The 27,379-nt window shown below is 33.4% G+C and overlaps 1 protein-coding gene and 1 non-coding gene across 8 annotated transcripts in view; one reads left to right on the forward strand and one right to left on the reverse strand.

Annotated features, from left to right (window-relative positions):
- SKIP (Shal K[+] channel interacting protein) overlaps nt 1-19,016 on the reverse strand; it is a 170,556-nt gene extending 151,540 nt beyond the window's left edge. For all 7 annotated transcript variants that reach the window (XM_068775046.1, XM_068775048.1, XM_068775051.1 and 4 more), the window contains exon 1: nt 18,537-19,016. In XM_068775046.1, coding sequence (XP_068631147.1) covers nt 18,537-18,986 — 450 coding nt within the window. In that variant the 5' untranslated portion in view covers nt 18,987-19,016. The remainder of the gene's footprint in view (nt 1-18,536) is intronic.
- Nucleotides 19,017-26,559: 7,543 nt separating this feature from the next.
- LOC137931903 (U6atac minor spliceosomal RNA) lies at nt 26,560-26,649 on the forward strand. Its single transcript, XR_011109064.1, has one exon. It is a non-coding gene; the product is annotated as a U6atac minor spliceosomal RNA (small nuclear RNA).
- Nucleotides 26,650-27,379: the final 730 nt, after the last annotated feature.

Consider the following 27,379-nt stretch of genomic DNA (forward strand, 5'->3'; position numbering starts at 1 on the left):
CGGTTTGTGTAGAAATCTCGTAAAATTAACCGAAACTAAATAGTTTATCTTGTAAGCGTGAAGAATTGAATTTCACGGTGTAGATAATTCAATAATATACGGCATTAAATGTTAGATTATGATCCTATGAAAGTTATGTAATGATTGAATTTATTATATATGATGTAGAAGGCCGACCTGTGGCTCTTTGAAGGATTATTTGAGGCTCTCGATAAAAGTAGCAAAGTTCCCTTCTCTTTATAATTTTACTTTAATATATTCCGATGACATATTAATGTGAAATTCAAAAACCGAATAGCAACGAACGAACTAACGAACATTTGAAAAAAATACTAGTAGTGCTATCGTCAATTATTTACTAAATTTTATAAAATTCTTAGGACAAGTGAAATAAACGTTTTCAGTTTTTAATATTTAAATTCAATACTTCTATTTACATGTTTCCAAAAAATATAATTTATGTACTATTAAATATCTATTTGTGGCTCGCGAAAAATATCAATATTTGAAAAATGCCTCCGACTGTCAAGGTGCTTGGTTACCCCTAGGTTTGTGATATAAAATACTGTGCTATAAATAATCGGACGCTGACGGCCGTTGCAGCCGAAAGGCTTTTGGCGACCACAAGCTGGTAGACGCAGCATGGGCAGGGCGCCCACTACGTGGACCGATGACATAGTTAAAGCCGCTGGAAGTGAGCAGACGTCAGACCGGTGTTCGAAGCGATTTTTGAAGGAGGCTTCTGCCTGTTAAATTCAAATTCAAAATAGCTTTACTATGTAAGATCATTTCAATCATCTATATTGGGAGAACTCCGAATGCCGGTTGGGCGTAAAAATAAATGAGGAAAACATCGCCTCTATGTTAGAAGATGCCAAAAGTAGGAAATCGTTTCTTAGTTTTTGTAAAGTAATAGTTAAACATGTTACAAAAATAAATAAGTAAAACAGTGTAAGCAAAAAACTGTAATAAAAATGTGAAATAATGTAAACAATATTGTAAAATAGAGAAATGAGAAGGCGATGTATGAATGAGAATAAGAACGAAAGAGAAAGATAGAATGAATTGTGGAAAGAAAGAATGGAACGATAGATTATGTGAAGAATGATAGTAGAGAAAGAAAATGAAATGGACAATGAAAAAAATTAATAAGACAAAACAAACCCTGTCCTTCCCAAAGATAAGGGAACAAGAATAAAAAAAAATCATTTGTAATGGTACGATTACAATCAAATTTACATTAGTTCGTAAAGCGCCACCTACAAACAAACAAAAAACTCGTGGAGTTTATAAATTTTTGGTGCTTGTATTAATAAAAATATATTCTTTCAAATTAGAACATTTCATTATTAAACATCTTTATTCTGAAAAGAGTAATTATATTATTAATATGCCATTTACCAGAGCCAATGCTTAACAAATTTCTTAAATTTACTAAGAGATAAATTTACCGCGTCGCTTGGTTTGTTGGTAGGTTGCAATGGGGATCAATCAGCTGATAGGACGATGATGAAGATGCTGATGTCAGAGCCGTATTTATTACGTAATTACTTTTCTTTCTGAGATATTTAAAATAAATCTATTATCTGGTAATAAGCTGTTATGAATATACATATCTAAGATTATTAAATTTGATATTAAAAACAAAATCCTGGAAGGTAAGTTAAATACTCGAAAGGGTCCTTTATTCGATTCCGCTTTAATCAATTTCAGTCCGAACTCGGCAGTTTCAATTTAGACTTCGTTCAAAATTCAACCATAGCTAGCCTTTGGTAGAATTTTGAAGAACGAATCCGAAAACAGGGATTTCTGTTTGTATTACAATGCACAATATTACAGACTGCATACATATTCAAATCATTCTAGATTCTGAAATTTTACACCTTTTATAAGGTTTTAATGGTGTAATGTTATTAAAATCATTTGTGATAATTCAATAATGAATGTATGGTTCGTTTAAAATAGGAAGGATTACTACATGTAATTTAGAATATAATACAAAAATGTTTAGTTATTTATAATAAAAATTTAAATAAGATGTTTATATTGAAAAAAATCAGACATGCTATATACAATAAAAACAGGAAAGTTACAATATTTGGGTCGCACGATGAAATACTCAAAATACGTGCTACTGGAACTTACCGTACAAGGTGAGATTCAAAGCAAGCGAAGTATTGGTAGGAGACGATTATTCAGGCTGAAAAACTTACGCCCGTGGTTTGGAAAGTGCTTGAAATCTTTAAAGCCGCGATGTCAAAGATTAAGATTGTCGTAATTGTCACCGACCTCTGTAAGATGGCACCTTGAGAATAAAAAGTTTGACTTTGGTGAATCGTGTGTAAATATTATTTTAAAAATTGATTCTTTATGATAATTTCAAATTACAGATCATAGTGATCAATCATGGTGAATAATATATTTACATTACCGATATTTACTATTTTAAACTATGTTAATCTGTTTTTGTAATAAAACATGTAGTACTTTAAAACATACTAAAATAAGCACCAAATTAAAAATCTTATTTTTTATTGTAATTTGTCGTGGTCATCACCATCAACTTAAATGTATTCCTAGGTTAATTATAAAATAATTGGATATGTAGACTTGTTGTTGTTGTTGTTTCATTCGATAGACGCCCACGACAAGGCACTAGTGTTCCTTAAAAAAATCTTTCCGCAACCTTAACTAAGTCATCGGTTAACCAAGTGGAGGGCCTGCCAACGCCGCGTCTACCTGAATACCGACGCGACTTGAGAATCTTTCGGCCTCAACGGCCATCAGGCTTGTACTATTAGCCTTATATTAAGAAGATGACAGTAACGTATGTAACAGACAAAATACCATAGACTAAAATAAGAATCAGATAAAAAGGGTTTTTCGAGAGAAATGGCCCCACAAACATATAATACTAAAATACTAGACTAGATCTTGGATCCTTTGGTTTAGGCCAAGCATTGCATTGAATTATTTATTTCAATGGATTGGGGCTACATCTGCTCCGTTTCGCATAGATTTTGTATTTGTAAACACTGGATACATCGCAGTGTTAAGGGAGAACCGTATGACTTGGTTACGTCATTTATGGATTTAAAAAATATTCAAATAAATATACATCGCCGAGGCTTTAAAAATGGTATAACCAATGAGATAAGTAAAATACTTCCCTTGTAAGGTCCGTTTTAATCTTAATTTATATTTGTCATTAACTTTTATTATTTTATTTATCTGTGTAGGAATTGGTGTACAACAAACAATACTTATTATTTCTTTCTGCACAAATGACAGTCAACAAAAAAGATAAAATAACATGAAATTTAAGAAAAGATAAACTTTTATCCGGATGTCGAAATTAATATCGCGTCAACGATTTAAAGGTTGGATATAAATTGAAATAACTCTTGAGCGCCCAAAAGCAAATTCGAGTCCCGCTGGGAGACACATCGTACCAGAGGCGCCTCGTTTGAAAGATATAAATTTGAAAAAAAAAAACATGTTTATACGCGTGGGTTGACCACACTCGCTATTAACTCAGGGACTTTATTGTCTCATTCATTCAGGTAACATGAAACCCGAGCATTCTAACTTTGAACACAGGAGTACGTAGCGTCTGTCTGACGCTTTTTAGATGATAAATATATATTTTTTCAAATATTTTCGCGCAGTGATTTGTCCTTTTAATGACCTTATATGTTAAATGATATAAAAAAACGATATGTATATATAATGTAGGCGAGTAAAGACGATAATTAGTAAAAGTATTAAAGGAGTGAATATGTACCTTCTGTCAATTAATGAATAGCACATCTACCGAAAATAAAGAAGATCTTATCCACAAATAAATGTTTTAGAAATAATAAATTACGTAATGATGTTATAGTAGGAAAAAGCGTTTTCAAAATTTAAAGTACAACATATTAAAATAACGACTCTATGCTATCTGTCTTTGTAGACTCTATACTGCCAGAAGTTATTGTCCAGTCGTATTCAGTTAAAAAAAAAATAGATGTAACATTTTTCAGAGTGATCACTTTATATAGGATGATCTGTAACAAGCTTTAAAGACGGAACGTACATTTTATTTGGTAATAAATATAATACAAAGAAGAAAAATGATTATCAATCGAAATATAAATATATAAAGAATACATGTACAATTGATAATGTGTTAATTAATTGCTTTACACACAAGACAAGACCTGTACCGCAGGTACCGTAACATACAAAACAAGGTTACGAGTACATTAAAACAAAATAAGATTACGTAGTCTAATAAGATATATAAAGGGACAAAAGAATCTAGAAGAGAAGTGTCTCCTTTAGTGAACGTTTAGTGAAACGTTTGCTTCTGAATGGAAAATAAGAAAACAAACCCAAATATTAATTTATTGCTTTAGAAACATATTTTTTAGAAATACAACGGTAACAGATCTGTTAGATAGAAAGTACTAATACGTATTAAGAACAATGGAAAGCATCCAAGCGGTGTAGCTTCGGTAAGCAATGAGAGAGTTATTTTTTTTCAGAACGTTACTCACTCGAAGGTAATCCTTTTACACAAAAACAAATTGAAATGAACCGGCACGTAATGATTGCCACGGGAAGTCTATCATTATTTACCGATCTCATCTCGAGACTGTTTTTGTTGCAGCGCTCCCAACCGGTGAAGAGTTAACATAAAAATAATAGCATCGAATTGTCGATCATTATAAACGGAAGCGTAATTTGAGGGGCTCGAATTAAATTAGGGCAAATCGGTTCTGTAGCGGAGAATTGAAAAAAAAATTGTGCTATTTAAATTTTAAAAGTTTTGAAAGCATTTAAATATTTGCGTTCGCTTAGAATAAATCCTATCAAACACAGATTCGAGACAGTTAAATGAAATACAATAATGTTTTTTAATTATTTCGAAACACCCGGGCAAAAATAATTTTAACTAATAAAATAGTAAGTATCGGAGTTATAAAACAATTCCGACAACACTTGATATTACCCAAACCGTCCCAAACTTATTGGATATTGAATATAAATATAATCAATTGATGAAATTTAAGTGAAATGTTATAGACGTTGAAATAATTTGCAAATATGAATCATTACATACATACATATAATCATGCCGCGTCATGTAATTATTGCAAATGCAGTCAATTGTTAGTGTTATGTATTACAGTTTTATTTTAGTATGAAAGTTAGTATGTGGTTAAGAATTACCTAAAACGAATGTGGGTCACGTATTTCATTCCCAAACTTACTTTTTTACGAAACGTCACTGTTTACCTTACAAACATTTATACAAATCCCGCGGATTGGAGACGGCAAGGAGTTCAGCTTAAATGTTTTTTCAATAAACCAAAATAGAAGGCTCTTGAGGAATCCTCTGCTGGAGCCGTTACAGGAATCTGTATTATAGGTATGTTGGATTATATGTATATTATATATATGTTGGATTCGAAGACCGCAGAGTTCTTAGTTCTTTTGCGCGGACTCTCAATGGAATGACCGGGTACAAAGGTCTCAAGGTTGTCAACAATTACACGCTTGGCATACCAATTCTACCGCGCCGACAGGCTCCATTAACTTATTCTGAATTATGTAACTACGCTATTGTAAATAGATACAGTGAAAGAAAAATTCTTGAATGGCGACCAATACGAACTCTGCACCCCTAATGAAAGACGACTTTGTACTGTTACTCTAAGACGGTCTTATTTTTATTTATAAACAATATTACCTGTAGTTGTTAGTGTTGTTATTTATATATAGCACAAGAAACCATTCGGGTTTATGTTTATGCTATAACAATTTACATAAAATAAAAAACATTAAAAAAATTATAAAACATTCACTGTTGGACATAGATCTTCTTTACGACTTTAACAGGATCATCTGTCCACCTAGTAGGTGGACGTCTCACGCTGCGCTTAGAGATCCGTGGTCTAAAGTCCTAGGACCTTACGGCAATAGCGACCATTTGCACTAAGCGCGACGTGGTCTGCCCACAGGCAGGTTGAATTAACCTGCCAATCCGTTCGGCTATGGCAGTCTCATTTGTCTACGGATCATCTTCTTTTCAGCCGATGGTCGCCCATCGCTTCCCCTGAAGAACGCCACGGTGTCCGGTCTTGCGCTACCCGCATCCAGCGACTACCGCGACTTAGCTATGTCGTCGATCCACTAATTGGGGACATGTGTAACGCCGCGTCTACCGACTGGTGGTCACCACTCGAAAACATTTCTACGAATCTACTCATTAGCAATTCAAGTCCGTAGAGAAATTACGAGAGTTTTTTTCCATGAGAAACTGTGAGCTCACCAATGATAACAGAAATAAGAAATCACGTTTCTGTACTGTAGACCACCACTGGTACCACATTGTAGCCTTTTGTCCTTACGCACTGAGAGATAAGGATCGAGAAGATGTTTCGTAATTTCTCAAAAGTGTCGCAGTATCTTATCCATACCTCAAGATTTTTCATAAAATTTCTCCTTTGAGATGTCAACTAGCTATTACTATTAACGAATCATTCAATTTTATTAATCCATTGAATTGCCGACATTATTGTCCCATCGTACCTAATTAATTTCGCCCTAAAATATGCTTCTCAACTTGACTCCCTTTAATTACATCCGATACATGCATGGACTGTAATTTGCATTATTAATTAGCAACAATGTACCCGGGTAAAGCCGGCAACAAATGAACGCGTTTTTATAAACTCCGCGTTTACTTTAACGCGAAACTGAATTCCTGGATTAGCATAATGCGATTTACCTCATGCTGTTTTTGAGTCTCACATTAATATGCAAGTCTAAACTCGTACGAGATAGCGTTCGCAAATTACGGCCGCAAAAAATACAATGGCCGTTATCTTCGCACGGCTATAGTATGATCGGTTCTAGAAATTGCGCTGGAAATATTGAAAAAGCGATATTTAAACCCATTGTCGGAAGTATTTTGTTTTTTTTTTTAATTACTTTATAGTTAAAAACTGTGTTATGAAAAATTGTTAATCGCTTTTTGTCTGTTACTACAGTATTTTGTATGAATCATTATTTCAATTATACATTTTAAAGAAAGTAGTGAAATATACTAAACGTAACAGAGAATTCATAACAGTGTCGTCGTTTCCGCCCATAGACTGCCACTGCAAGGCTTAGTGCTCCCCCTATCTATGAGGGGATATACCGTAATCGCCACAGTGGCAAGCGTGTTGGCGATCACAATATGGTACGCAGAGGACACTGCTGCCTATCCTCTGGAAACTTGTTTTTGCGCAGTGGCAATCCTACATAATTAATGGACAAGTGTAAATTATTTACGATTGTATCCCGGGAATCGAACCCGCGACGTACAATCGCAAGGCAAGTACTCTACCGTTGGGCTACCACTACTCATAGCTGTGAATTAGAAATAAAATAAAATATTTAAAATAATAAAAATCCATCACGTAATATTTATTAACTTTTTACTTGTAACTAATAAAAAAATAAATCACTCATGAAATTTATTAATAGAATATAAATTAAATTGAAGATACATTCGATACACTTTTTTATATCGATTTCGGTAAAGATCTAAAAGATCTTAATTGTTTAAATAGCGTTACGTCTAGAATTCCATCATAAATGATTAATTGCATCCTGTTGAAGCGAATTCTAATTAAACTGGTGAAACCTGTTATTATAATATACACAAAATTTCAGGTTTTGTGCCAATTTGTTTATTTAATATTATACTTTAAAGGTATATTAATATTTTAAGCTACATGTGTAAATTAATTTTTTATTTAAATTAAGCGATGTCCACGCTTCTGGACCGGTGAATAATTCAAATACAAAATATCATTATTTAGATAGGCGTTGACAAGCACTTTCTCCTCAATTATTTTAAGATTACAAGTAGTAAGCTACCGCCGGTTAAAATACGCATCAGCTGAGAAGATCAGTAAAAAAAACACAATAGTTACTCTTTTTTAATTAAATTTGCAGAGTTTGAATTATAGATTATAATATGAACCATATAAATGACTTAAGAAATCAAGTTTGACACATTTAAACGACACAATTAACTAAAAAAATTTGAACGCTGTTATAAAATATATTTAATATCTGATATAATATAACGATACGGACTAATCTTACACGCGAATAGACTGTTATCTAAAATATAATAGACTATAAAGTGTTAACTATTTAATTGTCCCTAAGTTTCTACTAAACATCGATGAAACACAAATTTGTGAAGGGAGCACAACTACATGACTACACGCGCCTACCCGCAGTGTTTGACCGGCCGCTCCCTCCACACCGGGCGCTAAAATTCAAAAGCTAACACGAAGTGTGAATCGGTGTGCAAATGAAAAATTTCCGCTGCCTTTATTAATTTCGCTATTGTTGCCTATTTGTAACGCTTCCCCCAGTGCGGCATTTAGTTTATTGGTGACTTTTTCAATGGCTTTTTATGCTCTCTATACAGGGTGATTGGTTATAGATTTAAAAGCTTTAAATGAGTATTAGCTAGTAAAGGTATTAGCTTATTAGCTGTTAATTATGGTACATGCTATCCAAAAATCGTTTCAGAGATAATGAATAACGTAATCATAAAGGCAAAAAATCGACTTTAAAATTTGGATTTTTGATCTGCAGATTTAAATGCGATATGTTGCTTGTCTAGTGCATCCTAATGAAAAAAATAATTTTACATAGTTTACAGGGTGATTGGAAATAGGTGTAAAAGTTTTAAAGCTTTTTCTGACATATGAGCTATACTATCACCTAAAGATTTCACTCGTATAAACAATAGCCCTGTAGATAACTAGATTAGTTATTTTGCGTGTAAATTTTTTAACCTACTTGGCATTTATTTCAATTCAAACTTTGAAGGCGTGTGGTATTTTACAAAGGCGTTCAAATAAATATATCTATAAAATAACAATAGTTTTACAATTTTTGGACTACCAACATAAATAAATTAAATGTAAAATAATAATAATAGATTTCACTAAAATAATAAAGCAATCATGAACTCCACTCAAACAACTTTAGAAGTGGACATAACGAAATTAACTATCCAATATTGACTCGAAGTTAATTCTATTTGTGTTGTATAAACTAACAGACCAACATAAATACAAAGGAAGGCTGCCACCTAAGAAGCCAAAACAATGGCCCTAACAGTTTATTTTGAAGCGCACTTTCTCAGAAGGCCCTCGTCCGTTTGATTGAGAACTCTTATAAATAAATTTTCGATACGTGTAGCGACTTAAACGGGGAATTTAAAAAGTAAAGTCGTAATAGCTATTCACATTATGTTCACGTTTTATTCGAATCTAGGACAATCAACTACTTAGACAATTTTATATTTATCCAATATACGCGACAATACATAAATAGATTCGTAGTAGGTGTAAAATATTTAAAGTGATAAATGTAAAGGTCATTTTCTGCCAATAATACAACCTTATCCAAAAATCAATGGTTTCAGATATAATAAATAACGAATTGACAATATAGTAATAAAACGCGTTTTTTAAATTTGGATTGCTACATATAAAATCAATTGTTGTTTTCTATCTCTTTGTACTGACAGAAGTTATCGGCCTGTCGCATTCTTGTACAGAAATAAATTAATGTGACAAAAAAGTGGTCAAAGTTTTAAAAGGAGTGAATGTATAGCACGCAAGTCTGTGTTGAAAGTAACACATAGTACACGACTATTTCAAAAAGAATATTGGCATAAAATATTTATGCAAAATAAATCAACAATATAAAGCTAGACGACTTTTTAAAAAAAAAACAATGTGATACGATTGTGCCAAAATTAAACCATTATACACATTTATACATGTTTTTAAAAGAGAATTTTTTAAAGCAGCAAGTCGTTAAGCTTAAATAAATGTCATAATTATTCTCTTGTGTAAGCAACACGCGAAGGTAAGCCTACAATTATTTTAACTAGGGAGGTAAACACACTATTATATTTAGTGACAGGAAAATACTAAGTGGGCGTTAACGCTGAGAGGTTCTATTTTTATATAAATTATAAGTATTACAATGAAATTTTCAACGTAAAAAAAATATACATATATTTATAGATGATATATCTTAAGTAATCTATTGTTTTAATTTACTTCGCGTAACCAATAAGGAAACAGAGAAAAAAAATTATGAAACCAGTGTGCAATGGAAAAAAATGTAAGCTTGTACCGATGGAGAATCAAAGAAAAAAGTTTCTTTGTTGCGCGCAGAATATTGAAGCCTTTACTAGCATACTTTGTGTCCATATTGATATTAACAGCGTTGAATAAACAGCCATAAGAGACTACCACGGCTACTGCCTACGCTATCAGTGTATACCAATAATAATAAATGGCGTGTACTCGGGGGCATTAAAATTCTTGTCCATGACTAGTACGAGTTTTAACCCATAGTTTTTTTTTTAATTTATCTCGGTGATAAGTTCCCACATAACTACAGATTGTAAATGCACCTTGTTTTAAAAATATACGTGTTTCCAAAGTACACTATGGTAGACCCCATCCAAAACTCAATGGTTTTAGAAATAATAAATAACGTTATGGTAATACATAAGAAGACTTCTTACTGCGTATATTTTAGTGATCGCTATTTACAATCACCCTGTAAAATATTATTGGGAATAAATGTAAAAGGGGAGCGAATGTATAGCTCTTTTTTCTATCAAATAATGTAGATATTAGCCCTATTACCAATGACCCTGTGCTTATGGCACTTCTGCTACAAGAACAAGAATCGTATTCACAAGAAAATTATAAATCGTACAATATTCTAAAAGATTTCCATGAATAAAGTCTTAAATTAAATAAATATTCAATATTATATAATCATGAACTTAAGACTGTTGTAGATGAATAAAAATTTGTATACAAACAGTCATTTACATAAAATCTTTTGATCTATTTGCTTTATATCAACGTCTTATCGTTTGATGTACACAAATTGGTTGATATTTATGTTAATAATTTGCCGAATTTAAATAGAAGTGTGGGCGTTAAAAGTAGATGTATATTAAAAAAAATTCTTTGTGGTATATTGAGGTACAATTTTATTAGTCCACGGAATAAAATTAACATAAAATTTTTATAAAACAAAATAACTAAGATTAAATTAAATGTTGTTAAAGATTTTTTATATATCGATTGATTTATTAAAGGCTTTTGTTAAACGAAAACATGTAAACATAGATGGGCAACCTTTCATCTCAACCTAACAATCGTCAATGCTTATCTCCTCGTCGAGCTCAAGTGCAAATCTGCTTGAGTTGGCTGACTTTAGGTCGGCGACTGTGTGCCGTGCAAACAGCCAAACATGGCGAGCAAACTGCCTTGCGTTGCACCTGACGAAGTTTGAATCTTATCCGCTGGTGTAGCACCACTGCAAACATCTCCACAAGCTTATAGATTTAATTCAAACGGACATTTTGTGAACATCACAACCGCAAGACACTTGATCGTCTGAAACTATTTATGCGTGGAAAACTTTATTGGCTACTTAATTTGACTATTTTTTACTACATAATACAACAACGTTAGATTTTTATTAAATGTTATTATAATATTACTCTTATCATCGCCCAATTTTATTCGCTTTTATAATGGACTCTACAATACTACTGTTCTGAGAATAACAGAGGCTAGGATAGTATGGAAACAGCTTGTCATCGATTACTTCAAGGCTTTTGAAGACGGACGCGACCTTCAGAAATGAGGAGGACGACTAAGAAGAGAGATTACACTTATAAAAAATATTTTTCGGACATTTCATTGTTAAACATTATCACGTTAAATCATAAAACATTTTTTAAGATTAAGCCATCTAAGCATGCTGTTAAGTATATATTAGCTAAAAGTTGTAAGATACCGGAAATTCATAAATTTAGGTTCATTTTTATATATATTCAGTTAAAAAAAAAACTTGTGCAGAATGTAAAGCGTCCAACGAATGCTCCTTAGCAGAGACGGGCCTGCGTGACTTCGCACACATTCATTGTAACAAAACGACGAAACAGGTAGAAAAACCCGACCGGGCTAATATTAGACTCTTACAGAGCGAACACGCTGAGCACAATTTTAATTAATGTAAATACACCTGATACATGTATAAAGTGTTGAATGAGTTTAAAATAAATAATTAGATATATTTATTTATAGCATGTTAAAGTTTGATGAATCTAAATTAATCGTAGATTTTCCTTCTATAAAAACTCCTTCGTGTTTTTTATAATTGTTTACATTACAAGAAATTAATAATAAAAATACGAAGATTTTTTAAAACCTAAAATCATTTTGTGATAAATATTATTACAGTTAAAAGCTATCCTAATTTTAAGTAACTTGTTAGTAAGTTTAATTACTAAAAAAATTATGAATTTGAAGCCTATCGCCTTAAAGAATATAATTAACCTTTAAAACATGTTTATAATAGGTACTTATAGTTTAGTGAATACGTTTGTAAAACAAAAGCATGCGTAAAAATATATTTGACATTTATAATAATAATATATCAAAGTTGTAAACATTGGATCAACTTAAAATATACCTGCTTAAAAGTTATTGATCATAGGTATAAAAGCTTTAAGGGAATGAATGTATAGGTCAATTAACGTATGGGATACCATATTAAATAAATGTTAATACTGTGAAAAGCCTTTTAGATATTCGCACTACTACATATCAAATTTAATTAATGCTTATAATCTCTGCTACCTGTACTACCACTAATTGTAGTCATGTCGAGTGATCACTTTATACATGATGATCGAAAAGAGATGTAAGGAAAAATCTTTTTATTGACAAATGAGTCATAAATTTACCCATTTAAAGCTTTTTTACACATATAACCAATCACCTGTATAACGTTTTTGTACAGAGTCCTCGTGGAATTCATAAATATAAATAATCAAAAGCTCTCTTGTATTCCTTAATTACTTTTTCGTCTAATATAAGCTTTCTCATCCTGCCGTCGTAAACCTTCAAATGCCGATAGTACAACAACATTTCTCTTCCAATGAAGCTCAGACTAATGATTATACATAAATACTTGAAACGTTCATTAAAATATTCGTGGCATTTAGAGAGTCCGTTGTCGATAATAACTGGACACGTAACCGAGGTCGTTTTAATTGGTTCGTTTACTACTTAATTAAGTAGAACCTTTTTTTTATACCGTAGAAAATAAATATTTATTTATCGTAGTAAATCCTTTGTAGACAATTGTGTACGGAATTAAATTAAACTACCACGCAATGCCTCTGAAATATCATATAATAAAATTAAAAAGAATCAAACAAAATTTATTAGAATAATCACACTTTTACGTGATACTATAGCTTATGAATTAATGGATCTAATTAATGTATAAAAATCGGACTGAGGTATTTATGGACTCCTTCTAGATCAGGACGAGTTTTAACATTTTTAAGATAAAAGAATACTTTTCATCACGTTAATCATCACGTTAGCCGATAAAAGCCTCAAGCAAACCATAGGTCACTACCAAAAATCACTACAGCGACCTGTATTGCGCTACACACATTCAGCGACTTCTCGCAGCCATGACTATGCCATTGGTCCACTTAATGGTAGACCTAATCACGCCACATCTACCAGCTGGTGGACGCACTCCAGAACCTTTCGGCTTCTAGAGCTGCAGGATGTACGACGGATGTACCCCGCCCATTTCCATTTCAGATAAGCATTTCTTTGATCTACGTGGATGACCTCGGTTCTCCTCATTTATAATTTGATCTCTCATCGAAGCGAGAATAGCTCTTTCTATTGCTTTCTTTTTCTCTCTCATTTTCCTCTGATGCCGTTACAGAAATGCACAAATTAAATATAATTTCAACCAAATTTGGGATCTTTTTTTCGTTTTCATCATGACACGAAATGTATAATATTATAAACTAATAGGGTAATAGTAGACCGTAAGATTTATAAGTGTCACTTATTGCCTGAAACTTAAATGGACTTTTATAAAAATGTCAGGTGATAAAGAATGCGTAAGTGTGTAACTTACTGACTTCAAAGTACAGATATTATGGGATACAATCACCATTAAATAATTTGAGTAGATAACATATTTTTATAGAAGCGTTTCCGGTTTAGGTTCAATTGACAATGAAACGGCGGCATCGGCACGCAATCGGCTTGCCGACAGTCGGATCAACGGAAGCTCGGTGATATTTACACCTTCTATATTTCATTCGTGCCAGAAGTCTTCCTTTGTGATCCTTTTTTTTAATTTTGGTCACTTCACTAACCTGCAAAATACGAACTGCTCTTTGTAAAGCAATTGGAATTTACCATCACAGTTATAATTCACCCAACAAGGAGATTCGTGAAAGAACCAAGGTAATCGTAGCTTGAAGAGTAGGTCGTCTAAAATGGCAAGGGTCTGGAGACATAGCTATTGCAACTGATGGTCGTGAGGACCGAAAAGATCAAGCAGCGACCACGAACCGGTAGACGCGGTGTGGGTATGCCCTCCACCAGGAGGACTGCTGACATAATTAAGTCGCTTAAAGTCACAGCGGGCAGCGCAAGACCATTGTGGCGATCTTTGAGGAAGGCCTACACCTTGCAGTAGGTGTCTATTGGCTGATATGATGATGATCAGAATCAATATGTGTAAAACTAGTTTCGTTAATTTCAGTTTTCTGATCCAACAATGTTCTAGTTTCTAGATTCAAACATTAAAATGTCCGCGTTCATTTCGATCGTATGTCGTTTTATTCAAACGCTCTCGAGTTTTAACTTAATAAAACGTGGACAACGATTGTAACCGCTCTTAACCTCGATTGTAAAGAGACGTGAGGGTAATTTTAAACTATTCGTAGTAGTTTTTTTCGACTAAAAATTCAAACCTTTAACATATAAAATCAAACGAAAAGGTATCGTAAAACCGTCCCAAATCATAAAATACAGAGGCGGTTCGTATTAAAATATTATCCCCTTTTTTTAAAAAAAACCCATTTGTGCATAATTTATTTCGGATGTCAGTAACTACAGGTTCAATCCATTAATGGATTTGATGTTAACGTAATCCGTCATATCCGCAACTCAATATCCCCCTATATACAATTAGCAACGTAGAAAGGTTACATATAGGAAGTAATACATCACGAAAACCGTATTGTGACGAAGGACTACAATACAACACAAAGGGTTTTACTATCCTTTAAGAATGGTGTCATTATTATTGTCCCGTTTTTTTTTTTTATTTTAAGAAATTTTTAAAGGTGCGAGATCTTTAAAAAATGTGCTTGTATCATGTCTATATTTTACGTTTTACTAACTTTTAAAACAGGTACAACGGTGTACATGAATTCAAAATTAGATTACTCGGAACCATAGTTCCGTTGATAATCAGAACACAAAAGGTGACTGTTACAAAATCGTATAGGTAACGGTATTTTTTGTGCTTGATTTTAATAAAGGAATGGGACGCAAGCTTTAAATTAGAATTATCGAATATTATAACTTATACAGTAATTTTATATCAAAATATTTTGTTATAAAATGATGCTATTTTGATGTACTTAAACATTTAATTTAGTTAAGAATTTTCCTAGTGTATTATGCAATTGTATTTTGAAACTTTTTATAAAAAGTGTTGATAAAAAAATCTTCGTGTTTAAAAAAAATATAAATCAACACAACTGGCCGTAATAAACCCACACGGTTACCACGTTTCGAATTAAAAAAAAGAATGTAGTCGCAGTAAAGGATGAGACCGTAAGCTTCTAGCGATTTTCTTTAAGGGTTTTTTGTTGTAAGCGCCTATAGACACTGGATTCTTAAGGCAGTCGAATCAAACAGGTTTTGACGCGTCGCCCGAAAACCGGTAAAAATAATCTCGGCCAATTATGTTAAGTCTTATAGCATTTTGATACGAACTTATTAATATTGCATTTAAAAACTAAGAATGAGTAAACCGAAGGTATTAGCTAATTAAATTTCTTTTGGGTTTTTTTTTTCGTAATAAAAACGTGTACATACATATCAGTATAAAATCACGCTTTTTAATTTTAGAGAACTTTTTCGTGGACTATTTATATCTAAATTTTTCACGCTAAAATTTATATATTTACAGATGGAGAGGTATTGTTCGCCGTCCGAAAGTTTAAAGCGTATATTGTACAATATTTTAGAATGTTAGGATTCACCGAAACGCGATATAGGGGAGCATTTTTTTTTTTCAGGAAATAGAGGCCCGTGTATAACTATACGGAGTTTGGTAAAGCAATTTTGCGCAATATGTCTGCGCTTATCAGACATAAAACATGAGATATCGGTCATTGGCCTAGTAATTTTACTATAGGCAAATCTAGACGTCGTGGTGATGCCTAAATAGACTGCATTTAAGAAGTGAAAAAATTTTCTTCGTCCAAGATTACGATTCAAAATTAAAATGTTTATATCAGAAATTTGATTCTCGTACGTGAAAACCAATTGACTTAGTCTCGTATCAGTAAATAGCAAACATTAAGTGTTTAGTGACAATCCTTTTCCTCGTTTTATAAGCTCAAATTCAAATATAAAACTTGAAAATTTTAAATTTCCGACTTTTTTTGTAGGATCTAAAAACCGACCAAAGCATTACATAAGTAAATCAGTTTTACTATTAACTGTTATACTATGAACTGTAGTAAATTAAAATACATATTTTATTTTATCACCTTGAGTCATTTTAGTATTAAAATACGACTATTGTGAACTATTTTCATTGATAATATCCGCGTAATACAAAAGAAAATTCTGTACTGTATTATTTCCTTTCTTATATGTTAGAAGTATAGGATACAATGTAAATATGCATTGTGGCCTGCTATTTCCCAACCTCATGTTAGCGAAATTATTAGGAACTGTGCATTGTTCGACGTCAAAACAAAGAAATTCTGGAAGCAGTTAAGTAGTAAAAAGTAAGAAATACGCGGAAGGCTGGCCGGGTACTTTGTTGGTTCTACCTAGGAAGCAATTGTGGAAATGAACACCCGAGTAAAACGCCGTTTCCATAGGAAAACCGTTATATGAACTTTAACCAGCAAACGATGTTCTTAAAGGTTTATTGTTTTTTAAACAAACTTTTTAGTTCCCACTTTTGTTTTTTTTTTTTTGGGGGGGGGGGATCGGTCTTTCTCTGCTGTTTAAGTGACATTTGCAGATTTCGCAGATTTGAAATGACAGGGCGCAGAGGGGGCCTAGCCTAAAACTTCTCTAAAGGTATCAAAAATCGAAGGCTTCCGAGGTGCTTTGGGATTGGGACACCGATCTTCAAGCTCTTGAGAACTCCATGGATTTGGGTGGACCCCAGCTAGAGCAGTCACACGTACTCTTTATTTATAGCAAAAAAAATAGACACTGCATATTGTCATTAATTAAAATTAGTAATGAGTATTATAAGGTTTAGTTCCTTTTATATGTTACATTGAAGTGTGTGTCATGTATGTACCAAATTCCTCGTTTCGCTCAACACAAAATTGTAATTGTTTTATTTACCCGTCTAGATAAGGTATCAACTCAAGATAGCGGTGAGTAATGAGATCATAACTTATTGGAAGAACTGACAAATGTTGGGTGCGATTTACACGAAGCACAAGGGCGTGCCGTCAGTATAATATTCCGCCCTCTTAATCACCAGCCAACTGAATAATTAATAACACCTCAATTAAAACATTAACCAAGCGCTTCCTTACTTACAACACTGCGTAAGCGCCACGTGAATTACTACTCTATCTGGACTAGAAATTTGATGACATTAAAAGATAAAATAAATCTTTAAATAATAGGGCATTAACTAAATTACAGTTTAACCTAAAAGATTATGTTAATATTTTTTAATACATACATTGCTGTCGCTTCACAAAACTGAATGCCAAGACATTGTATTGTCATGTCAATCGATGTCGAATAAACTTAATGGACATGTTAGTTTTTTTTTTTTGTTAAAAACGTTTACACTTGTATTTTACTTGCTTGATTTTATTTATTGTCTAAATCTGCGTTAAAAGATACAACAATGGATAAGTTTATTAATTTATAAAGAAATAATACCGTATTAGTCAGGCTTGTAATTATTCCCAAGATTGAGATATATGTTTCATGTCTGAACAAGTCGTACTACTAATTAACGCCTCAGGGAACTTAAACAGGCAATACGATTTATCGTAAAACCCAATTTAGGGCCGGGAGGCACGCGATTACAATCTTCTCACGACAGGAAAGCGCGCAAACTCCTCATCTCGAGGGAAATCACGCACGCAACAAACTTTATGGCAACACGTCCCGAGAAACGATCCGCCCGGAGCGCCCGAAGACGGCCGTACCACACACAGACTCCTTCGGAAGAAATAAAGCGCGGGCAGGGCCTCTACACGGTCGTATGCAAATATCGTTTCAAATTATCGATGCACTACACTAATTACTCGACTTATCACTTGCACAAATCACCGCGAGAAGCTCTACCCGCGTTTACGGGCTTAAAACACTGACCGTTGTTGAGTAAGGCTGAAGACTAAGACGGATGCCATCCTGGGCGAGTCTCTCGCGGAGTAGCCGCTTAAGCTGGATGCGCGGGATCTTCACCAGCTCCGCTTTCCCCTCCTCGTACTCGTCCACGTACTTGGCCGGTTCCACCGTAGCCGTAGCCTGTTCCTTCCGTACCTCTTCCTCGCACCGACACGGATCGCGAGCAGCAGCTGCTTCCTCCAGAGTGAAGTAAACAGCTGCTGCTCCCTCTTCTCTTAAACTTCGCACGGAATGCAGCAATCTTTGCCGGTGAGCGGGGTTAAGAACGCCAATCGCGTCAAGATCTGGTTCCCCGACTTGCTTACATATTTCCAAATCATCATAGCCATTGTCGATAAAACTTTCAGAGTATTGGCCCAGATGGAGCGATCGCAACCACTCGATTACGATGTTGCCGGTCGTGGACGAGGCCATCTCGCGTCAAAGCGCGTAGCACATCACAAAGCGTGCTCGCAACGCGACGGTCGCCGAGATACTGGCGAACGACGCTTCCCTTCTCCCCTCTCACCCTTGCGAGCCGCGGTCGCCGCCCCTAGACCTACGTGCTTTTGCTTTTTGACATTTTGTAGCATAATCGTTCCGTTTCATAGAGATGCGCGTCGCTCCACGTGATTGATACACTTAATGTTTACTAACTTTCCTACTTCGTGTGACATGAGTCCGTGTTATTAAATTACAAAGCTAAAACAATTTGTTTTTTAATATTCGTGTTTTTTTTCCATCTAATACTAAGTAGCTATGAAAATAAAACAGTGGGTGGTAAAACATTCGTGCACATATGATTTATACGCCGATTCGTTTAAAATGAAACCTGAATTGCCTCAACGCTTGAATGTGTCGCTTATAGTTTAATTTATTGTATCATTTAAAATTTTGTTTGTATTTTATGTTTACAACCGATGAAGTAATTATTAACAAATTTTTCCCGTGATACTTTGAATTGTAATGGCAGTATTGAACCGTCCTCTTGATCAAGTAAAAATATTCTCAGCAAACGATTTAGCATTAATGTTAAATTTAATACAATTATAGGAATGTTGCAAACATAGCCCAGCGGACTGACAAGTTCAAGACGAATAGGCAAGCCAAATAGCAGACAGAACAGACAGCTGTTGGGGCTATGTAGAGGAGACCACGGAAGGGCATACGTATAGTAGGATATCCATCAATAATTTGGACGTTGGACGCAGTTCTATTATAAATATATTGGGGAGGCCTATGTTCAGCAATTGAAGACCTATGGCTAAAATAATGATAGTAATGTCGTAACAAAACTGCCAGTGTTCTAAAAATAAACTCCCGGAAACTTAAATATGAAACTACATTTAACTTATATGTTTGTTCACCTGCCTGAAGTACCCATGCATAAATTGTTTATTTGATACCGAACTTAATTACCCACAGAGTGGGAAGCGGTACAAAGTTTACTTTCGTTGAAGCTGTTACTCATTAAACTTCTTGAACCTGTTTTATCTCATTTCGGAAGCTGAGACTAGAGTGGGGCAAGACACGGGTTTATTTAAGCAACTATTTAAGCTGTCGCTTCTGCGGAACTCGGGCGGAAACGGATTCGTTGGTTCTTCAATTACTAAACACAAGATCAAATTAAAAATTAACCTGAATAACAGCGCAAAATATTTAAGAAAAAAATGAATTACTACATTGTAACTTTTTGACACATCTAGAGATTTTTTTTATGTCATGGCATGGTTATTCATACAATTAATTAAAATTACGAATCTTGATCTCACATTGCAGAAGCGGTTGAAAAGTTTAGTCACGACTATGTGACCTCGTGGAATGTATACGCGTTAACAAATTTGTTGGTTCTTTTCTCTTATTAAAAGTATGTATTTCTGCAATACGTCATTTATCATTATTTTAGCGGGAGGCCGTTTACTGCTGAACATAGACCTCTACCATAGATTTCCAATAGGACCTTATGGAAGTGGCCAGCGTCTATCAATGACCTTATTAAATTCGACTGTCCACTTTGTGGGAGAACATCCTACGTTTGCCGAACAGTGATCTTAACCCTAAAACCTTTTGGCCCCAGCTGCCATCTGCTTTACGCGTTACATGGCCTCCTTACTACCATTTGAACTTGCAAATCCGCTGAACTATGTCGGTTGTTGTAATTCTTATACCGATCTCCTCATTCCAGAATCGATCATAAATACATTACATTATCTTGTAAGTTTTCATTCTCCACCCATGAAAAACTTCCGTATTCATATTAATGCAAATAAAAGGTTCAAATGTTTTTCCTGAATATAAGCGGTGTTTCTTTAACCTAATATTTTCTTAACACTCCTGCGTCACGTCTAATCTCCGCTGTCATTTCTTATTCGGATGTCTTCTTAATTTGAGCGTTTCCTGATTAAAACGATGTCAAATTATTTTTTGAAACATACTAATAAAATAAGTTCTTTCGTGTAACAAATACTATTTTTTTTATTGAATATCACTACTTTCAGAAAACTTTGAAAGAAATTACACTAACTGCTAATGGAAAATTAAAAAAAGAGAAAAGAACAGTTATAAATTCATAATATATAAATTTCTTTTATGATTGAAATATTTAGCTCACGTGTCAGATTATATAAAATTATAAATAAACAATTAACTAAGGATCTTTTTATCAGAAAATATACACATATATATATCATGGATAAAAATATTCTATAATAAAGGTCGCAGAATGTCGCGTTTCAGGATCATTAGCTACAAATACATTTGTATTTTTTTAAAGATTAACACATAAATGGAACCTACACAAAATTCAATTAAGTAAACAGCCTTTTGGAAAAAAAATTACAATCGCATTATTTGCCGCGAATCTCATGCCGTTGAGGCCAAAAGGTGGAGTGATATGAATTATAAAGAGAGAAAATAGTAAAAAAATTGTCATAAATAGACCGTATATTACCATTAATTAGTTAAAAGATTTGGTATTAAAAAAATATATTACCTCAAAATAAAAGACTGCCACTCGACGGTAGGGGTTTAGATGGCGACAAAGAAAAGGTGAAGTGGCAATTACGAACAGATAGACGCGGGGTGGGTTGGCGTTCCGCTAGGTAGACCGATGACATGATGAAGGTTACAGGAAGTCACTGGATACGACCAGAGCAAAGACGGTCGACGGTTTTTGGAGAAGGCCGATGCCTTGTAGTGGGCTTCTATCGTCTGATATGATCATGATGGTCGGAAGAATGTGGTAGAGAATACCTTTAATTTATTTGAAAAGATTGACCAGATTTTTCACTCTTGAAAAGCATTTTATAATTTAATAGTAACTTTACCTTCAATCATTTGCAATTAAAAAGTGTATTGTGTACATTGAACAGACGTCAATAAAGACCAATTTAATATGCGGGGCCTTCCCAGTAATGCAACTAAAGATAATTTAAATTTACGGTCAATATCGAACATTAATTACACGAACGAGCATAACTCTGTCATAACATAAAATAACGCATATCAAGTTTCTCTCCGTACCAATTAAAAAAACATTGGTTTTCAATAAATTTAAAGTTTAACGGGCAACTTCTGAGAAACTAAAAGGTCTTTCATTTTCAACATCAATCACAAATTTAAAAACAAATTTTTAATGAATTATTTTTTATTTCGTAGTCGTTTTTTACCTTCATTTCAGACTTCCATTTCGAGACATAATGTCTCTATCATAGTTTTCCAAGAGGACCGATTAAAAGCATCCTCAACTCAGTGTCTTTTAAAGACTTTAACAAAGTCATCTATTCATCTTGTGGGTGGATGTCCAACGCTGCCCTTGGTCCCTGTTCCAAAGCCACCTGTTCGGCGTGCTATGTCTATCACTTTTGTTCGCTTACAGATATCCTTATTTATACTGTTCATAACGAGATAGTAGTTGCAAGTAATTATAATTTAAAATACTGTACCACATCCGTCACTGCATAAAGCTTCATTAATACGCTATAGCGATTTTTCATATATCGCTAAAAAAATAATGACTCATCGTTTTCACTCATCATAACCACACCCCATAACCTTGTTAAGGTTTTTAAGTACACAAAAGAAATGTGTCTGAAACTGGTTAATGTGATCACGTCTTTCTAAATAATTTTTATTTAAGACATGGGTCGACAGCCTATGTTTCGCAGGTTACCGATTGAGTCGTTCCACAATTTCAAATTACTTCAGTTTTAAAAATAAGGTCTAATAGGGATAAATAAATTTTATCAAAAAAAAAAAATCACAACACGTCTGGGAAACGAATATACGCAAAAATTATACAACTGAGGTAAACAAGTACTTGTATAACTAGAAATAAATTCATTGTGTATTTGGTGACGGTAGGAGTCTGAAATATATCAACAAAATCTCTTATAACCGGCAGAAATGTTAAAGCTTTTCAACTATGAAAATTAGCTCATTTCTGAAATGACATTCTGAAACAGCATTAGTGGGATTGTTAATAATTTGGTCAGGTAGAGAGAGGAGTCTGTGTAGGTCGGTAAAGGTTAACATCGCAAGGAGGCTTTTCTATAAATGTCGCGAGGGACCTCTGCCCGGAGCATCGTACCCGGCCCTTACGATGATGGACCGCACGATGAATCCATGGAATGCTAAGAAGTTACATCTCTTTGTTTTTGGATGTTTATGACTCCTGGTCTAATTGGTCAAGAAATGCTAGGCTATATTATAATGGACATGTCGCTATTTGAACTTAGGTATGGCGTGTTCAAATCTGAATTTTATTATTTTACTGTTTATTTGAGATAAAGTATATACACAAAAGAGTTCATAGGATATTATAGTTACCAGTATGTCTCAATCCCTGTCCTCAGTGCGCTGTTATTTATACCACCAGACAAACTAGTTTACTTTTTTATTAGTTTACATTGGATGCACGTAAACTTAATTAAAATTAATAGTTAACTATTTTTAATAGTTAACATTTGCACACCTTAGGTTAGCATATTAATGACTAAATGATTATTATTGTTCAATTGAAAGATTTATAATACATTTGTATTGTAAGCTCTTAAAACATATTGCCTAAATATACGTGTTTTATTTTAAAGATATTACTAACGCCGTTTAAACAGTTTGGCCTAAGTTTTTGCACTGATACGATTTCTTTTTACTTTTAAACACGTGAAAAGAATCCAGCTCCTAAGTTAGACCCTTGTTGTTACAACAACAAAGTTTCCAATAAAGTTCTCAATAAATAACTGTTCACAAGATTGGCCATCACGTGCTCCGGTGCTTCGTACAAACTACGTTCTAAATAACATTTAACCTTAGTGCTTCGATGTTAAAATTAAGGTAATCCATTTTGTCTAAAGCAATGGATAAGGCTATCGAAGCTTCGCTGCTAGATCTCATCAGAAAGAACCTGGAGAAATCAGGGTCATCAACGAAGCTCTATAAATTGCTCGTCTGAATTGACATCAAGCGGACCACATTGCTAATGCAACGGTATATGGAAATTTCGGGCTTAAAATCATCCTCTCCGGTCGACTTAACTTGTAAAGTATACAAGCATTAATTTATTTTAAAATACTTTGAGTTAAAATAAGGATAACAGATTTGTTAATATCTCTATAACATACATAACCGATATTTGCATAGAGTATTTATTATCAAAGTTTTTATAGTACAGAATACATAATTGATCAGTCTATCCAGTTTATCATGATATTTGCTATCTCCGCAAATAGACTAGATTATTCCGACCTAGTTTTCCGCTTCGCTCATGACGCGGAGTTTTGAAACATTGAAGTGACAGTGGCTTTTATTTATGAATACCTTTACTATATACGCAGAAATAAATAATTTCACATTTGCGATTCGGAAAAGGTTTCATAAAATTTTCCATGTATAATATACATCTTTAGTCACTTTCTTTAATTAAAAATCTCTGAAATAGCATATTATATTTATTTATTACAATTTATTGTCCTTTAAGTCGAATGTAATTAAAAAAAATCAATTTTTTTGTATTTAAACTTTTTCCCTCCATTCAACCTATCATAATCATCATTATCATTATCATTTAGGACGTTTCTTGCTAAACGCAGACCTTCTCAATTGATTTCTAAAAGGACCGTTTGGAAGCAGTCTGCATCTAGTATCATCCGACGACATTAACAAGGTTGAGTTGTTGACAAAAAAAGTTGACAATTGTCTTCACATATATCTCTGGTTTCTCAAAATACAGCTTTTGCCTAGTTTTGATACTCTTGGATTTATGATTTATATACAATATGAACTTGATTTTCAAAGCTCAAAGTACTAGTTGAATTTTTATACGAAAATAGAGCTTAGGCCGAAACATATTTATACACGACCATGCTTGTACTTAGGCGAGTTGTTTCTAGAACTAAGCAGCCAGTAAACATACACCTAAAATTTAAATTAACAATTTGGTTGGCAACGGCGCCGGCGTTCAATCTCGATGTACTCGCATACCATGAAACTTGAAGCGAGCACTTACCTCTGTGGCTCACGACCGTATGTATTTTTAAAATCCGTCGCCGCTTCTAGAATTCTTATCGAGTTATTATTTAACTAAAATGAAGTGGTCCGTGAAATTATGTTAGAATCTGCACAGCGATATTGCGTTGTAAGTCCGTTCGTAAAATGTCATTTCATTAATTATTATTCTGTTGGAATTTATTGAATCTCATTTCGTTTCGTGTGCGATTCGAAATATTTATCACCCGGGCTTTTCCTTTTATTATTCGGTTTAGAATTCAAAGATTAATTGAAATGTTGTAATAGTAGCTATTGTATAAAATAAATAATCAACACTGTATTAAATAGTTGGAGTGCATTACCTAAAATTAAAAAAATTAAAATTTTAATTTGTTGAAAATAACTTATTTTTAAAGTGAACGTATTTTCAACCTTTTTTAACACTTACAATTATACTCCAAAACCTAAATATATATATTACTGTCGCTAATTATTTACTACTAAGAGCCTTGAGGTTCTGAAGTGGAAATCTCGGATGGCCAAACGCAGCAATGGACATTCACCCACAAAGTGGACTTATAACCAGTCTTTTTGTAAATCTACGGAGAAAGTTCGAATTAGACATTAGATGGATGAAGTGATGAAGATGGTTTCTTACTAAAGAAAATAATAATTTACTTGACTTACGTGATGCAGAATAATCAAAGAATGAATATATAATATCACGATGTCGATTTAACACAGTGCTTATATTGAACCGAACTGTGTAAATTTTACAATAAAAACTATCATTGTAAACTAAAATAAAGATGTATAAGAATTTTCCCAGAATGATTGATTTCTTAGATAAATTAACATGAGTCTCGGAAACAATCTTCATAATATAAATAGTTACACAATACCTTATTATAAATATCTCTCCTAATGTTACGATATAAAGGCCTATATCATATCATTCAGAAAGAAGAATTCGTAAAAAGTCGAAGCCACCAAATCATTTTGTAATATATAATTATTCTCTGGAGCCAGATATGCATTAATCATTTTAGAACAATACATTAGGGAAAAGTTACAATGTGGAATAAATAAACATCGTAGCCACTTATAAATGTCGATATAAATCATAAGACTTAAATATTAGACTTAATGAATTTTCCCTAATTTTGCAAAATTGATTAAATTATATTAAAATCACGAACAATAAAACTTTCATCTATATTTGTAAAAAAAGTTCTTATAGTAACAAAATAACATATTTCAGCATTTTATATCTCTGCCAAAAGATGGCGCTGTTTCCAAAATTGTACCAGTTTATAAATTTTTTTCAATTATTTTTAATTATACCTCAAGTTAATCATATTTTATAAATTGGTTACATTGTTCAAAGTGTTGTTACTTCGATATATAATTGTTTATATTAATATATCCATTAAAAAACTGACTATAAAAAAAATTCCTAAAACACGCTGTTAAAGTTTTAGAAATGATTTGTATATATACGTCCGATTTGACAGTTTAGATTGTGTCTATTAAAAGGAGAGACGGTTAGCACTCCCCTTGACAAGGATGGAACACATTAAATGGTTAAGGCACAACTTGACCACATTTTTTTTAAAGATTCCAAACATTAATAAATAATCTCTTTGGTAAACAGAATACGTTTATTCATTCGTTACATGTTTTAGGTTAATAAAGATTGGCGTAAAGCGGCCAGCCATTCGTTATTTATGGTATTGAACATAGTAACTTGTTCCGCAGAAAACGTATTAGCTTGTTTCTGAATTTGATTTTATATTTGTATATTGCGTTTTTTTTTTGATTCTACATTTTAACCTTGGTGACCTGCAAAGAACGTGTAATTACAACTTAAATATGCATTTTTCGTTGTGTTTTTGGAATTACTTTCATTATGATTTTATGTCGTCAGTATTTTGTAAGTTAAGGGGAGCTTGCAATCGGGTGACGTCATTTTTACGCAGAAATATAGTACTGAAGCGTGTGTTGCTAATTTTTCATAGCTGCGGACATCATGTCTAGACAAAATTGATTCATCATAAATATCGTCATATTCGATAGACGCCCACTGCAAGACACAGGCCTCCTCCAAAGGTCGTCACCACGAGTAATGATGATCTGCTCGCTTCCAGGGACTTCCCCCGACCTTGTTTATGTTGTCGGTCCACATGGCAAGGAGGCTACTCTATCCGCATCTCTTGGCTTGTGAACGCCGCTCGACAACCTTTTGTCCCCAATGACCACTACTTATTAGTATTAAAATAATATGTATCTTATTTAATAAAACTACAGCATGTGATAATGGCGTATTAAAGCACAATTTGTAG

The sequence above is a fragment of the Battus philenor genome, unplaced genomic scaffold, assembly GCF_028537555.1.
Source record: "Battus philenor isolate CCGP_79_NKW_IND1 unplaced genomic scaffold, ilBatPhil1.0.hap1 SCAF_8, whole genome shotgun sequence".
Lineage (NCBI taxonomy): Eukaryota > Metazoa > Arthropoda > Insecta > Lepidoptera > Papilionidae > Battus > Battus philenor.